Raw genomic sequence first — 14,051 nt, forward strand, 5'->3', positions numbered from 1 at the left:
GGGAAAGTCATGCCGTACAAATGTTATTGAATTCTTTGGGAAGTGATGAGGAGGAACGATGAGGGTAGTGTAGTGGATGTTGTTTATTTGGAGTTTAGTAAGACATTTGACAAGGTCCCACATGGTAGACTGGTCAAAAAAGTAAAAACCCATGGGATGCAGTGGCGATTTGGATCCAAAGTTGGCTTAGCTATGAGGAGAGATTTGGGTTGTTTTCCTTGGAATCGAGAAGGCTAAGGGGTGACCTGATTGAGATATACAAATTGTGAGGGTTATGGAGTAGATAGGAGGAGCCTATTTTGCTTGACAGCGAGTTCAAAAACCAGGGGTCATTGTTTCAAGCTAAGTGACAGAAGGATTAGAGGGAACATGAAGGAAAACCTTTCCGCAGAGGGTGATGGCAGTCTGGAATTCGTTGCCTGAGTTGGTGGTAAAGGCAGAGACCCTAAACTCTTTTAAAAGGTACCTGCAACTACACCTTGAGTTCTGTTGCAGCAGTGGTAGGGGCCATGTTCAGGAAGATGGGATTAGGAAGGGCACCCAGGTGTCTTTGGGTTGGCATGGACAAGATGGGCTGAATGGCTCCCTTCTGTGCTCCATCATTTCTAGGATTCTAAGTGCTCCACCCAAGTGCTCTAGAATTTGGGTGGTTCCTGTGAACAGATTTGACTCTTCGGCACCAAGAATTGATGAAGAACTAGTAGACTCGGGCATGTAGTCGAATATCGGAGCATTGTAGAATCTCTAACAGTCTTGGTGGTCTGCATATGACTGAAGTTCACCTCCTTTCAGATTTAGCCAATACTTTGCATCTCTCTGAGCATGCATTGGACAGTCCTACTGACGGCTTGGGAGGAATCGCGCTTGGATAGGGATGAATTATCACTGAGGTAAACCCTGTATCTCCTCCAGTTCTTTCTGGATCACCTCACCGTTTCCACCAATCAATCAGTGCTTACGAAACATAGGTCAAGGTCAAGCGTTAGAGTGCGAAAGTGGGATTTGGTGTCGGTGAGGAGGGAGCGAGGTGCTCCCTTCATTTCCTACCTGTCTTCAAAGAGCGTGAGGGAAGCCGGGAATTTACAAAGAATGCAGCTGACTGGGAGCAGAGTTGGAGGGCGGAGTTCCAGCCGGTGAGAAAATAGAGTTACTGACCTCAGGTGAAAGAAACTGTAAAAGTGACATCACTGGAAAGCTGTGACCTGGTTGGCTGGCAGGGAATCTGCACTCAATTTGAAAATAAAACTTTGTTAAACAAATTAAACTAATTAATTAATTACTTCATCATAAGAAGAGGGATATCTAAACCAGAGGCAGTAAATTACTCTATTTAGCATTTTACATTTATAGTTAGAGGAGTAAAATGCTTCACTTATAAGATGTGGGAAGTCTGTGAAGCTTCTAGCATTCTGGACAACTACATCTGCAGGAAATGCACCCAATTGCAGCCCCTCATAGACCGTATGGATCGGTTAGAGGAGCATTTGGATGCACTGAGGAGTATGCAGGTGGCGGAAAGCGACATAGGCAAAAGTTTTAGAGACGTGGTTAAACCCAAGATGCAGGAAGATAGATGGGTGACTGCTAGAAGGGGCAGGGAGTCAGCGCAGGAATCCCCTGTGACTGTCCCCCTCTCGAACAGATATACCGTTTTGGATACTTTTGGGCGGGTGGCCTATTGGGAAAATAGCAGCAGCAGCCAGAGCCATGGCACCATGGCTGTTGTTAAGCAGGGACGGACAAAGGGCAGAAGAACAATATTTATAGGGGACTCTATAGTCAGGGGCACAGATAGGCACTTTTGTGGACGTGAAAGAAACTCTAAGGGTGCTATGTTGTCTCCCACGTACCCAGGTCCAGGATGTCTCTGAAGGGGTAGGGGGAATTCTGGAGAGGGAGGGTGAACAGCCAGAGGTCGTGCTACATATTGGAATGAACGACATAGGCAGAAAGAGTGATAAGGTCCTGCAGCAGGAGTTCAGGGAGTTAGGTAGAAAGTTAAAAATCAGGACCTCTAGTGTTGCAATCTCGGGATTACTCCCTGTGCCACATGCCAGTGAGGACAGAAATAGGAAGATTATCATAGATTATCATAGAATTTACAGTGCAGAAGGAGGCCATTCGGCCCATCGAGTCTGCACCGGCTCTTGGAAAGAGCACCCTACCCAAGGTCAACACCTCCACCCTATCCCCATAACCCAGTAACTCCACCCAACACTAAGGGCAATTTTGGACACTAAGGGCAATTAATCATGGCCAATCCACCTAACCTGCACATCTTTGGACTTTGGGAGGAAACGGGAGCACCCGGAGGAAACCCACGCACACACTGGGAGGATGTGCAGACTCCGCACAGACAGTGACCCAAGCCGGAATCGAACCTGGGACCCTGGAGCTGTGAAGCAATTGTGCTATCCACAATGCTACCGTGCTAGTACAACTTAACACATGGCTAAACAGCTAGTGTAGGAGGGAGGGTTTCAGATATCTGGACCATTGGGATCTCTTCCGGTGGGACCTGTACAAGAAGGACGGGTTGCATCTAAACTGGAGGGGCATAAATATCATGACCACGAGGTTTGCTAGTGTCACCCGGGAGAGTTTAAACTAGTGTGCCAGGGGCATGGGAACCGGGGCAATAGGTCAGAAGGTGAAATAATTGAGGGGGGACCAGAGAATGGAGCCAGTAAGACTCGGAGAAAGAGCAGGCAGGGAAATGTTGCTGAACACAGCAGGACTGGTGGTTTGAAGCGCATTTGTTTCAATGCGAGAAGTATATCCGGTAAGGCAGGTGAACTTAGAGCTTGGATTAGTACTTGGAACTATGATATTGTTGCCATTACAGAGAATTGACTGAGGGAGGAACAGGATTCGCAGCTAAACGTTCCAGGATTTAGATGTTTCAGACAGGATAGAAATGGGATGTAACAGGGGTGGAGGAATTGCACTACTGGTTAAGGAGAATATCTACTGCAGGAGGACATCTCAGACTGCTCATGCAGCGAGGCAATATGGGTAGAGCTCAGGAATAGGAAGGGTGCAGTGACAATGTTTGAGGTTTACTACAAGCCTCCAAACAGCCATCAGGGTTCAGAGGAGCTGATATGTAGGCAGATTTTAGTAAGGTGTAAAAGCAACAGGGTTGTGGTGGGTGATTTTAACTTCCCGTATATTGACTGGGACTCACTAGGGTCTTGGATGGGGTAGAGTTTGTAAGGAGCATCCAGGAGGGCTTCTTGAAACAATATGTAGATAGTCCAAGTAGGGAAGGGGCTGTACTGGACCTAATATTGGACAATGAGCCCAGCCAGGTGGCCGAAGATTCAGTAGGGGAGCATTTCGAGAACAGTGACCATAATTCACTAAGTTTTAAGGTACGGTTAGATAAAGATAAGAGTAGTCCTCAGGTGAAGGTGCTAAATTGGGGGGAGGCTAATTCTAACAATATTAGGCACGAACTGAAGAATCTAGCTTGGAGCGAATGTTTGAGGGTAAATCAACATCTAGAAAGTGGGAGGCTTTCAAATGTCAGTTGATAGACATTCAGGACCGGCACGTTCCTGTGAGGAAGAAGGATAAGTATGGCAAGTTTCAGGAGCCTTGGATAACGAGGGATATTGTGAGCCTAGTCAAAAAGAAAAAGGAAGCATTTGTAAGGGCTAGAAGGCTGGGAGCAGACAAACCCTGTGGGGAATATAAGGAAAGTAGAAAGGGATTTAAGCAAGGAGTCAGGAGGGCTAAAAGGGGTGACAAAATGTGATTGGCAAACAGGATTAAGGAAAATCCCAAGGCTTTTTATACATATATAAAAAGCAAGCGGGTAGCCAGGGAAAGAGTTGGCCCACTCAAGGACAGGGGAGGGAATCTATGCACGGAGCCAGAGGAAATGGGTGAGACTGGGGAAGGGTGTTTAGATAGTCTGGGTCATATTGAGGTCAAAAAGGAGGAGGTGTTGGGTGTCTTGAAAAACATTAAGGTAGATTAGTCCCCATACCCTGATGGGATCTACACCAGAATACTGAGGGAGGCAAGGGAGGAAATTGCTGGGGCCTTGATAGAAATCTTTGTATCCTCACTGGCTATAGGTGAGGTCCCAGACGGCTGGAGAATAGCTAATATTGTTTGTTTGTATAAGAAGGGTAGTAAGGATAATCCAGGTAATTACAGGCCGGTGAGCCTTACGTCAGTGGTAGGGAAATTATTGGAGAGGATTCTTCGAGACAGGATTTACTTCCATTTGGAAGCAAGTGCACATATTAGCGAAGAGACAGCATGGTTTTGTGAAGGAGAGGTAGTGTCTCACTAACTTGATCAAGTTTTTCAAGGAAGTGACAAAGATGATTGAAGAAAGTAGGGCAGTTGATGTTGTCTACATGGATTTCAGTACAGCCTTTGACAAGGTGTTTCATGGCAGACTGGTACAGAATGTGAAGTCACACAGGATCAGAGGTGAGCTGGCAAGATGGATACAGAACCGGCTCGGTCATAGAAGACAGAAGGTAACAGTGGAAAGGTGCTTTTCTGAATGGAGCACTGTGACTAGTGGTGTTCCGCAGGGATCAGTGCTGGGACCGTTGTTGTTCGTAGTATATAAAAATGATTTGGAGGAAAATGTAACTGGTCTGATTAGTAAGTTTGCGGACGACACAAATTTTGGTGGAATTACGATAATGATGAGGACTGTCAGAGGATGAAGCAGGATATAGTTTGATTGGAGACTTGGGCGGAGAGATGGCAGATGGAGTTTAATCCGGACAAATGTGAGGTAATGCATTTTGGATGGGAAATATACAGTAAATATACAGTAATACAGATGGGAAATATACAGTAAATATACAGTAAATACCCTTAAGAGTATTGACAGGCAGAGGGATCTGGTGCACAGGGCTACATGTCACTGAAAGTGGCAACACATGCTTACCTTCATCGGCCGGGGCCGGGGCATTGAGTATAAAAATTAGTGAGTCATGCTGCAGCTGTACAGAACTTTAGTTAGGTCACACTTGGACTATAGTGTTCAATTCTGGTCGCCAGACTGCCAGAAGGATGTGGAGGCTCTGGAGAGAGTACAGAAGAGGTTTACCAGCATGTTGCCTGGTGTGGAGGGCATTGGCTGTGAGGAGAGGTTGAATAAACTCGGTTTGTTCTCACTGGAACGACAGAGGTTGAGGGGCGACCTGATAGACGTCTACAAAATCATGAGGGGCATGGACAGAGTGGATAGTCAGAAGCTTTTTCCCATGGTGGAAGAGTCAATCACTAGGGGGCATATGTTTAAGGTGTGAGGGGCAAAGTTTAGAGGAGATGTGTGAGGGAAGTTTTTTTTACAGAGGGTAGTGAGTGTCTGGAACTCACTGCTGGAAGAGGTGGTGCAAGCAAGTATGATAGTGACGTTCAACGGGCGTCTTGACAAATACATGAATAGGAAGGGAATAGAGGGATATAGACCCCGGATGCGTAGAAGGTTTTAGGGTCAGACGGGCAGCATGGTGGGCGCAGGCTTGGAGGGTTGAAGGGCCTGTTCCTGTACTGTGCTTTTATTTGTTCTTTGTCTCTCGAGCAGTGGTGTACACAATCTCTGAAGGTCACTCAGTCTTCTTCAATGATAAGACTGTGGTCTTATGGAATGCTAGTGTGTTATCGTCAGTGTAGAACAACTCTCTCATGAGGACCTGGTGTACATTTATCCACACCTCACTTCTGCACCCATTGTGGGAATGCCAAAGGTCACCATTCAATTAAGTTGAGGAACTGTTGGTTTTTATCTGAGTTGGCAGAATGGCTGACGTTGATATGAGGGCAGCATGTTTACTTTAAATGAAAAACTTCAAGAGTTGCGTCTTTATCCTGATGCATTCCAGGAAGTGATCGGTATCACAGTCAGCGTTGAGGTAGCTGCGTGTGTTGAGAATCCTGTCAAGAGAGTCCCATTTGGTGATGATCAATTCCAGCTGGTGCCAATAGCCTGATCTTGGATGTCACCAGGACACCTTGTCGCATGGGTTGTTCAGAAAGAAGATGGTGGTTATACAAAGCTCGTGGGAGCAGCAAAGCTACTTTCAGTCAATTCTCATTTATCTTTCCAAGGCTATGATGTCCGAGGCAGAAGGGTGGTCTGCACCCAATCTTGCATTGATATCCCCCAGTAGGCAAAGATGTTCTGACTTTGTCATTCTGCTGATATCAGTGCCAAGCTCCTCAGAGAGCAGGTCTTTCAGCTCTGTGGTGGAGCACAGCATGGGAGGACAGATACTCATGAGGTTCACTAGCCCTATTTGAGATGATAGAACATGCTCTGAACCAATTTGGAGGGTTGAGAGGGGGGGGGGGGGGTGGATTCCGGTGTCCTTAAAAGGAAGACTATGGTTGAGAACTTTTGGCTGTTAATGTTGGTGGGATCTTCTGGTCCAACCAGCCCACCCCTGCCCCCGCCGTGGGATTTCCAGTGGCATAGGGTGGAAATACCGTGGCAGCTGCTAGATCTGAAGATCCCGCCAGTGGCAGGTCGCCCCCCATCGCTGGGAAATACTCGATAGGAAAGCCAGAGAATCTCACCCTACATCTTGCTCACACAGTTCCTCTGAACTCTTCCCCTCTCAGATAGCCATGTAATTTATTTTCTTTTAGTGGTCCATTCGCATTGAGCCTGGTCTCTTCTCAGGAAGCTATGTCAGTGTTCAGCCTATCAACTTCTCACGTTGATCATGGCAGTCTTGTGAGCATTATCAACCAGTTGCAAGTTGGCTGTCAATCTCATGCACATTGTCCTGACGGTCTAGCTTGCCTCTCGAAGAGTTGCCATCTTCTTTCTTTATATTTTTGAATGTTTGTTTATTATGGTGGATTCAGTCCACTTGTTGAGCAAAGTTCCAAGCAACCATTGAAGCAGATGGACCATGGCAGGTCAATACTTTTCTCGTCAGGGACTTGAGGTGCCCAACTTGAGATGGGCAGTGGCTGACCAGTGAGACATGATGGTCTCTCCCACTGTCAAACAAGTTAGCACTTGTAACTGCTGACTCCTGCATTGTGTTAATGGCCTGCAGACATATTGAGTGCCCTCTCTAGGCTGCAAACCTGGCTAAAATTTAAGGAGACTGCACAAAGGTCAGGGTCCCCCTCTCAACCTCTCCAGTTGAGTCCAAAGGAATGCAAAGTACTGTTTTTGGCACCAACTTGGTTGCAGGATTTTCTGGAAAGGTTACATTCCTCTTTTGGGGTCTACTCCAGATTTTTTGTCATGGTTTACTCCCTTAGCCATCATCTCCCCTGAGGTATCCACAAGGCAAGGGTGCCATTTGCCAATTGCTGGGAGTTTGGTTCATGAGTGCCAGGGTGTGTTGAATTGTCAGTCAGTCTGCACACTATGTCTGGGGGCCAAACCTCCTCTGAGTTACTTTGAAATAAGCTTTCGCCCAGAGCCATGAGGAACCCAACTTCTGTATGTCACCTTGACGCAAAGCTAAGGATTTTCAAATGATGAGGCTGTGTACTAACAGGGAGGGAAGGACGTACACATTTGGCTCTCTTTTTTGCATTGCTACTAGCGAGCCTTGTAGCCTGAAAATGAGAAGCAAACTAGCACAGAAAAATGGAAAGTCCTCTTCTCCCACACACTGGATGCATCACATTGATCTGTTGTACACATACCCACCATTCATAGATAACCTTTAAAATTACTTCCTGATCCTTTCTTTTCCGGCGTGTACAATGTGGGAAAATGTGAAGTCGTTCACTTTGGCAGGAAGAATAACAAAGCAGAGTATTAATTAAATGAAGAACAACTGCAAAATTCAGAGGTGCGGAGGGATCTAGAGGTTTTTAGTGCATGAATCACAGAATGTTAATATGCAAATACAGCAAGTAATTAAGAAGACTAATCTAATAGAAAGCCATCCTTCATTATGAGAGGACTTGAACATAAAAGTAAGGGTGTTATGCTTCAGTTATACAGAGCATTGGTGAGTACACGTCTCAAATACTGTGTGCAGGTTTCGTATCCTTACTTACGAAGAATATAAATGCATTGGAGACAGTTCAGCAGAGGTTTACTAGATTGATACATGGAATGAGTGAGTTGCCTTATGAGGAAAGGTTAGACAGGTTGGACTTATTTCCACTTGAGTTTAGAAGAGTGAGGGGTTACGTGATTGAAGTATATAAGATCCTGAATGGTCTTGATGAGGTGGACGTGGAAAGGATGTTTTCTCTTGTGGGCGAGTCCAGAACTAGCAGAAGATAGTGGAGGTGGGGTCATTGAATATTTTTAAAGCAGAGGGAGGCAGATTCTTGTTAGGCAAGGGAGTCGAAGGTTTTTGGGAGTAGATGGGAATATGGAATTAGAAACAATAGCAGGCCAGCCATAATCTTATTGAATTGTGGAGCAGGTTCAAGGGGCTGAAAGACCTACTTCTGCTTCTATTACATATATTCTTGTGTGTTTCTCCTTTATTTAGCCTTAGAAATGCCTGTTGTTTGTTCATCACTTATAGAAGGCAGATCAAGCTATTACAAAGGTGTACACTTGGTAATGGAAAATGACACTTGGGCAGTGGAGCTCCTATTGGCGATTGACTAAAGTTATTGAATTGGTGTTAAGTCACTTCATGTGGTTCAGTAAGTAACTGCACTACATGGCATTCAGATCAAGACACCCTCCGGATCAATCCATGATTTGTGCTCAATCTGCAGCTATTACCTGGCTAAGCAACAGGAGTTATAATTGAGCTTCATAATCCAAGCTAGAGAGGGGAAAAGTTAGTAGCTGTTCCCAATACTATTTGCTATCCAGAAAACCTGGCTAATAGGTGCATGTGAATGGATACAGTATATGGCTCAGTTGTGCAGTTTTATCCCTCTCTCCTCACCAGTAGTTGAATTAACTGTGCTCACAAATGAAGAATGGCCGCTTGGACAAGGTACTGGAAGTCACCAGGGAAATTAATAAATGGAAAATACTGGACAACCTCAGCAGGCAGATTTATATTATAGTGGGACAGGGGTGTGGAGTAGTGCGGTGGGGCTGGATAGGGTGCCAGCGGTGGGTGGAGATTGACAAACATGTAAAGGACTGAAAGGCAAAAGGAATGTAAATAGGAGTGATTAACCCGAAACTCTAGCTCCCTTCTCTCTCCACAGATGCTGTCAGATCTGCCGAGATTGTCCAGTATTTTCTGTTTTTGTTTCAGATTCCAGTATTGTCATTAATTTGCTTTTGTTATTAAAAAAACCCAAATGCCCTGGAAAGGGAAGGATTAAAAATAAAGAAAACAACATCATGCTGCCAGCCCTGTGATCAAATCTCTCTCCTTTTCTTTACAGCGATTGCGACAAAGAAAGCAGTCTAGCTGAGGGAGCTCTCACTGAGAAACGGAGCACTGTTCAGAGTAGTGTAGCTGAGGGCACAGTGGCTGAGAAACGGAGCGTTCATCACCTCACTTTCCCCGATTTTCACGAAGCTGATTCAGGTAAGAAGGATGGAGAGATTTTATGATCGAATCTTCTACTCATGTATTCCAGCTATCTACTTGTACATATTTTCGGGAACGTGAAGCTCCGCGACTTTGCTCTAACTTTTATTGGTGAATAAAGTGGTTTGAATGGACTGCACAAAGTCAAACATTAGAGAATCATATACAGGATGGAAGAATTCCTGCAAGTTCTGTTTTATAATTTAAATTTCCAGCGCTGTGATATTACAGTCAGAAAGTAATTAAGGAACAAAACTAATCTCGCAGCCTGAATACGATGGGTCACACTGGGGTACAGTTTCATAGATGGCAGCAGTCCATGACATCTCAATCAAGACCTTGTCCTTGACATATGAATCTGTGCTGTGAATTTTGAAGAGCTGTTTGAATGTGAGAGTTGTCACAGCCAAACAAGATCTTGTCCTCACTCAGCATTCATACACACACTTACACTTTCAAACCCAAGTCACTAGAAAGGTAATAGCAGGTCATAGGGAAGGCAAATGGAATGTTGGCCTTTATTTCAAAGGGAAAGGAGTATAGAAATAAGGATGTTTTGCCAAAACTATACAAGGCACTAGTTAGACCACACCTGGAACGCTGTGAGCAATTTGGTCCCCTTATCTGAGGAAAGATGTACTGACGTTAGAGGCAGTCCAGAGAAGGTTCACTTGGTTGATCCTGGGCAGGGAGGGATTTTCTTATGAGGAGAGGTTGAGTAGGTTGGGGCCTGTACTCACTGGAGCTTAGAAGAATGAGAGACTATCTTATTGAGACATGTAGGATTATTCTCAAAATGTAGATGCTGAGAGGTTGTTTCACCTTGTGGCGAGTCTAGGACCAGAGGGCAGAATCCAAGAGTAAGGGGTCATCATTCAAGAGAGCGATGAGTAGGAATTTCCTACCTGAGGGTGGTGGATCTGGGGATTTCTACCTCATAGAGCTGTAAAGACTGGGTCGATAAGTATGTTCAAGGCGGAGATAGATTTTTAATCAGTAAAGGAACCAAGGATTATGGGGATAAGGCAGGAAAGTGGAATTGAGGATTTTTATCAAATCAGGCATGATCTCATTGTATGGTGGAACAGACTCAATGGGCCGAATGGCCTACTTCTGCTCCTATGTCTTATAGTTTTATAAAAGAGATGGAAAGAAAAAGTTGAAAAAATACTTTTTTTTACATCTCCAACAATAATTGAAATATAAAGAAACAGGATTCCGTACTTGTAAAAGCTAATATTTGATCCCAGAGATGTTGTTTAGCAGCGATTAAGATTTAATGTGCATTTAAAAATGTATTTGTATTGGAATGGAAAATCCCTAACGTTTTCTGTCAAATTTAGTGTGCATCTATCGTGGATATACAGCATACATCACACATTTCCATGGGGGCTTGGGGGGGGGGGGGGGGGGGGGGGGGAAGCGTGAAATTTCAGGAAAGAGATTTCTTCCGGGTTTCTGCCCGCAGTGATCTCTAAATGAATTGCGCTTCCTGCCCTGCCTCCATTTTTAGGTTGGTGAGCGGGTTGAAACTCCATATGGGAAACCTGAAAATAAACATACTCGTGAGACTCGGCCAACATTGTCTACCTCAAACGCTGCAGGATAGGATGTCCCGAAATATAGTACATTGGCGAGACCATGTAGACATTGTGACAAAGGATGACCGGACATCGCGTGACAATCACCAGGCAGGAATGTTTCCTTCCAGTCGGAGAACACTTCAGCAGTCAAGGGCATTCAGCCTCTGATCTCCGGGTAAGCGTTCTCCAAGGCGGTCTTCAGGACGCACAACAACGCAGAATCGTCGACCAGAAATTGACAGCCAAGTCCCGCATGCTTGAGTACGGCCTCAACCAGGATCGTGGATTCATGTCTCACTACATTTAACCCCCCACCATCTGGCCTGAACTTGCAAAATCCTACTAACTGTCCTGGCTTGTGATAATTCACTCCTTTTTAACCTGTGATTAACCCTCTCTCCAGTCACGCCGTCTGGACCTGTAAAGACTTAATTACCTGCAAAGATTGCAAAGTATCATCTTGCATCATTGGCTTTGTCTATATACGCTGTGTTTGTGTAACCTACCTCTTCTCTCACCTGATGAAGGAGTTTCGCTCCGAAAGCTAGTGTTTCCAAATGAACCTGTTGGACTTTAACCTGGTGCTGGAAGACTTCTTACTGTGCCCACCGCAATCCAACACCGGCATCTCTACATCATGAAAATAAAGAGAATTAGATCTCGGGCAGGGGGCGAGGCCTTCATCAGTGATCCCCTTCTGATTAGGGGTGCCCTGGCCAAAAGACCTCAGGACCTCCCTCCCAACCGTCCTTTCCCCTGGGACCCCTCACATTTACTTGGGTCTCCGATTCCCGGGACTTTGACTGGGATTTTCCTGCCAGTGAGATTTTGCGCTCCCGCCGAAGGCGATTCCCCGCGGTGGGTTCCCGGCTGTGAGTGATGCAAATGACCATTGACTTTGGCAAACTGGAAGAATCCACTGTAGGTCAATGGCGAACTGCCTCCGCTGCCGATAAACCAACTATGGGGAAGGGGCCAGAAAGACCCTGCCTTTGTCTCAGGCAGCTCCTTGCAGTTCCTCTCTCAGCCACTGCAGCACTGTTATTGCAGGAACTGGAGAGCTGTTGGCCAGTCAATCGACTCCCAGATCCTGGGCCAGCAATTCTCAATAGTCCCGGGCCGGGACTTTTGTACACTGCGGCTTTACTTAAATTAGGAAAGAAACCTGCTTTGCCTTTTAGTTTGCACCGGCTGGAATTATTACATTGGCGAATTTAACCCGGACAAATGCGAGGTGATGCATTTTGGTAGATCAATTCAGGTGGGAGCTATAAAATAAATGGCAGAACCATCAGGCGCATAGAGACATAGAGAGATCTGGGCGTGCAGGTCCATAGATCCTTAAGGTGGCGGCACAGGTGGAAATGGTGGTTAAAAAAAAAAGCTTATGGCATGCTTTCCTTCATAGGACGGGGCTTGAAAATTGTGTTACAGTTATATAGAACATTGGTTAGGCCACATTATGAATACTGTGTCCAATTCTGGTCACCGCACTACCAGAAGGGCGTGAATGCTTTGGAGAGATTACAGAAAAGGTTTACCAATTGTTGCCTGGTATGGTGGGTATTAGCTATGAAGAGAGATTGAATAAACTGGGATTGTTCTCCCTAGAGAGATTAGAGAGGCTGAGGGGCGACCTGATAGACGTTTAGCAGTAATCCATAGAGGATTTGCACGCCAAATTAGCAGGTGGTCAAACTTTCCCAAAACTGGATATGAGCTATGCCTGCCTCCAGCTCAAACTAATAATAATAATCTTTAATAGTGTCACAAGGAGGCTTACATTAACAGTGCAATGAAGTTATTGTGAAAAGGCCCTAGTCGCCACGCTACAGTGCCTGTTTGGTTACAATGAGGGAGAATTCAGAATGTCCAATTCACCTAACAAGCACGTCTTGGGGACTTGTGGGAGGAAACCGGAGCACCCAAAGGAAACCCCATGCAGACACGGGGAGAATGTGCAGACTCCGTGCTGACAGTGATCCAGCAGGAATCGAACCCAGGTCCTGACGCTGTGAAGCAACAGTGCTGATCACTGTGATACCGCGCCACCCATATATGAAACATCCAGAAAGTACATTACAATTATCATCCATAAGGGCCTGTACGAAAGGACATGCCTGTCCTTGGTGTCTCGTTGGCATGTTCCAACTTTCAGCATCTCATGGAAAATATTCTCCAGTGTAGCACAGTGGTTAGCACTGTTGCCTCCCAGCTCTAGGATCCCAGGTTTAATTCTGGCCTCGGGTGACTGTCTGTGTGGAGTTTGCACTTTCTCCCCGTGTCTGCGTGGTTTTCCTCCGGGTGCTCCGGTTTCCTCCCACAGTCCAAAGATGTGCTGGTTAGGTGGATTGGTCATGCTAAATTGCTCCTAAGTGTCCAAAAAGGTGAGGTGGGGTTACTGGGTTACAGGGATAGGGTGGAGGCGAGTGCATAAGTAGGGTGCTCTTTCCAAGAGCCGGTGCAGACTCGATGGACCGATTGGCCTTCTGTACTGTAAATTCCATGAATCTCTATATCACAACAGCATGTTAATCATAGGGGCCACTGAACTCCAGCAGTGAACAAACCTGGAGGAGGTCTTGACATAATTTTCCAACTCAGGCATGCTTCTTAATCAGGTAGGCAAAATGATCTCCCTAGGGTACTGGCTAGATAGGAAAGGCCTACATCCTGTGGAGGAGAAGTCAAGGCCAACAAACAGGCATTGACTCCGCGAAGTACAACAGAGTTGAAATCCTTTTTAGATCTGATAAATTACTATGGAAAAATATCACAAATGTGGCCGCTTTATTGTCACCCCAGCACATGTTACTGAAAAAACATCAAAGGTGATTATGCAGGCACCACAGGATGCAGCGTTCATGAACATAAAACGGCAATGACTTTCTCAAATAAACTGGCTCACTACGACCCCTGAAATAAATAATACTGACGTATGATGCCTCTCCATATGGAGTCGATATAGTCCTCTCACATCGATGGTACGATAGTACAG

The 14,051-nt window shown here is 45.6% G+C and overlaps 1 protein-coding gene across 4 annotated transcripts in view; it reads left to right on the forward strand.

Moving 5' to 3' along the window:
* The window catches only part of LOC140426372 (tetratricopeptide repeat protein 7A-like), a 515,720-nt gene that overhangs the window by 326,609 nt on the left and 175,060 nt on the right, over positions 1-14,051 (forward strand). For all 4 annotated transcript variants that reach the window (XM_072511044.1, XM_072511055.1, XM_072511074.1 and 1 more), the window contains one exon: positions 9,322-9,467. In XM_072511044.1, the coding sequence (XP_072367145.1) occupies positions 9,322-9,467 (146 nt within the window). The remainder of the gene's footprint in view (positions 1-9,321; positions 9,468-14,051) is intronic.

This window comes from Scyliorhinus torazame, chromosome 1, assembly GCF_047496885.1.
Source record: "Scyliorhinus torazame isolate Kashiwa2021f chromosome 1, sScyTor2.1, whole genome shotgun sequence".
NCBI lineage: Eukaryota > Metazoa > Chordata > Chondrichthyes > Carcharhiniformes > Scyliorhinidae > Scyliorhinus > Scyliorhinus torazame.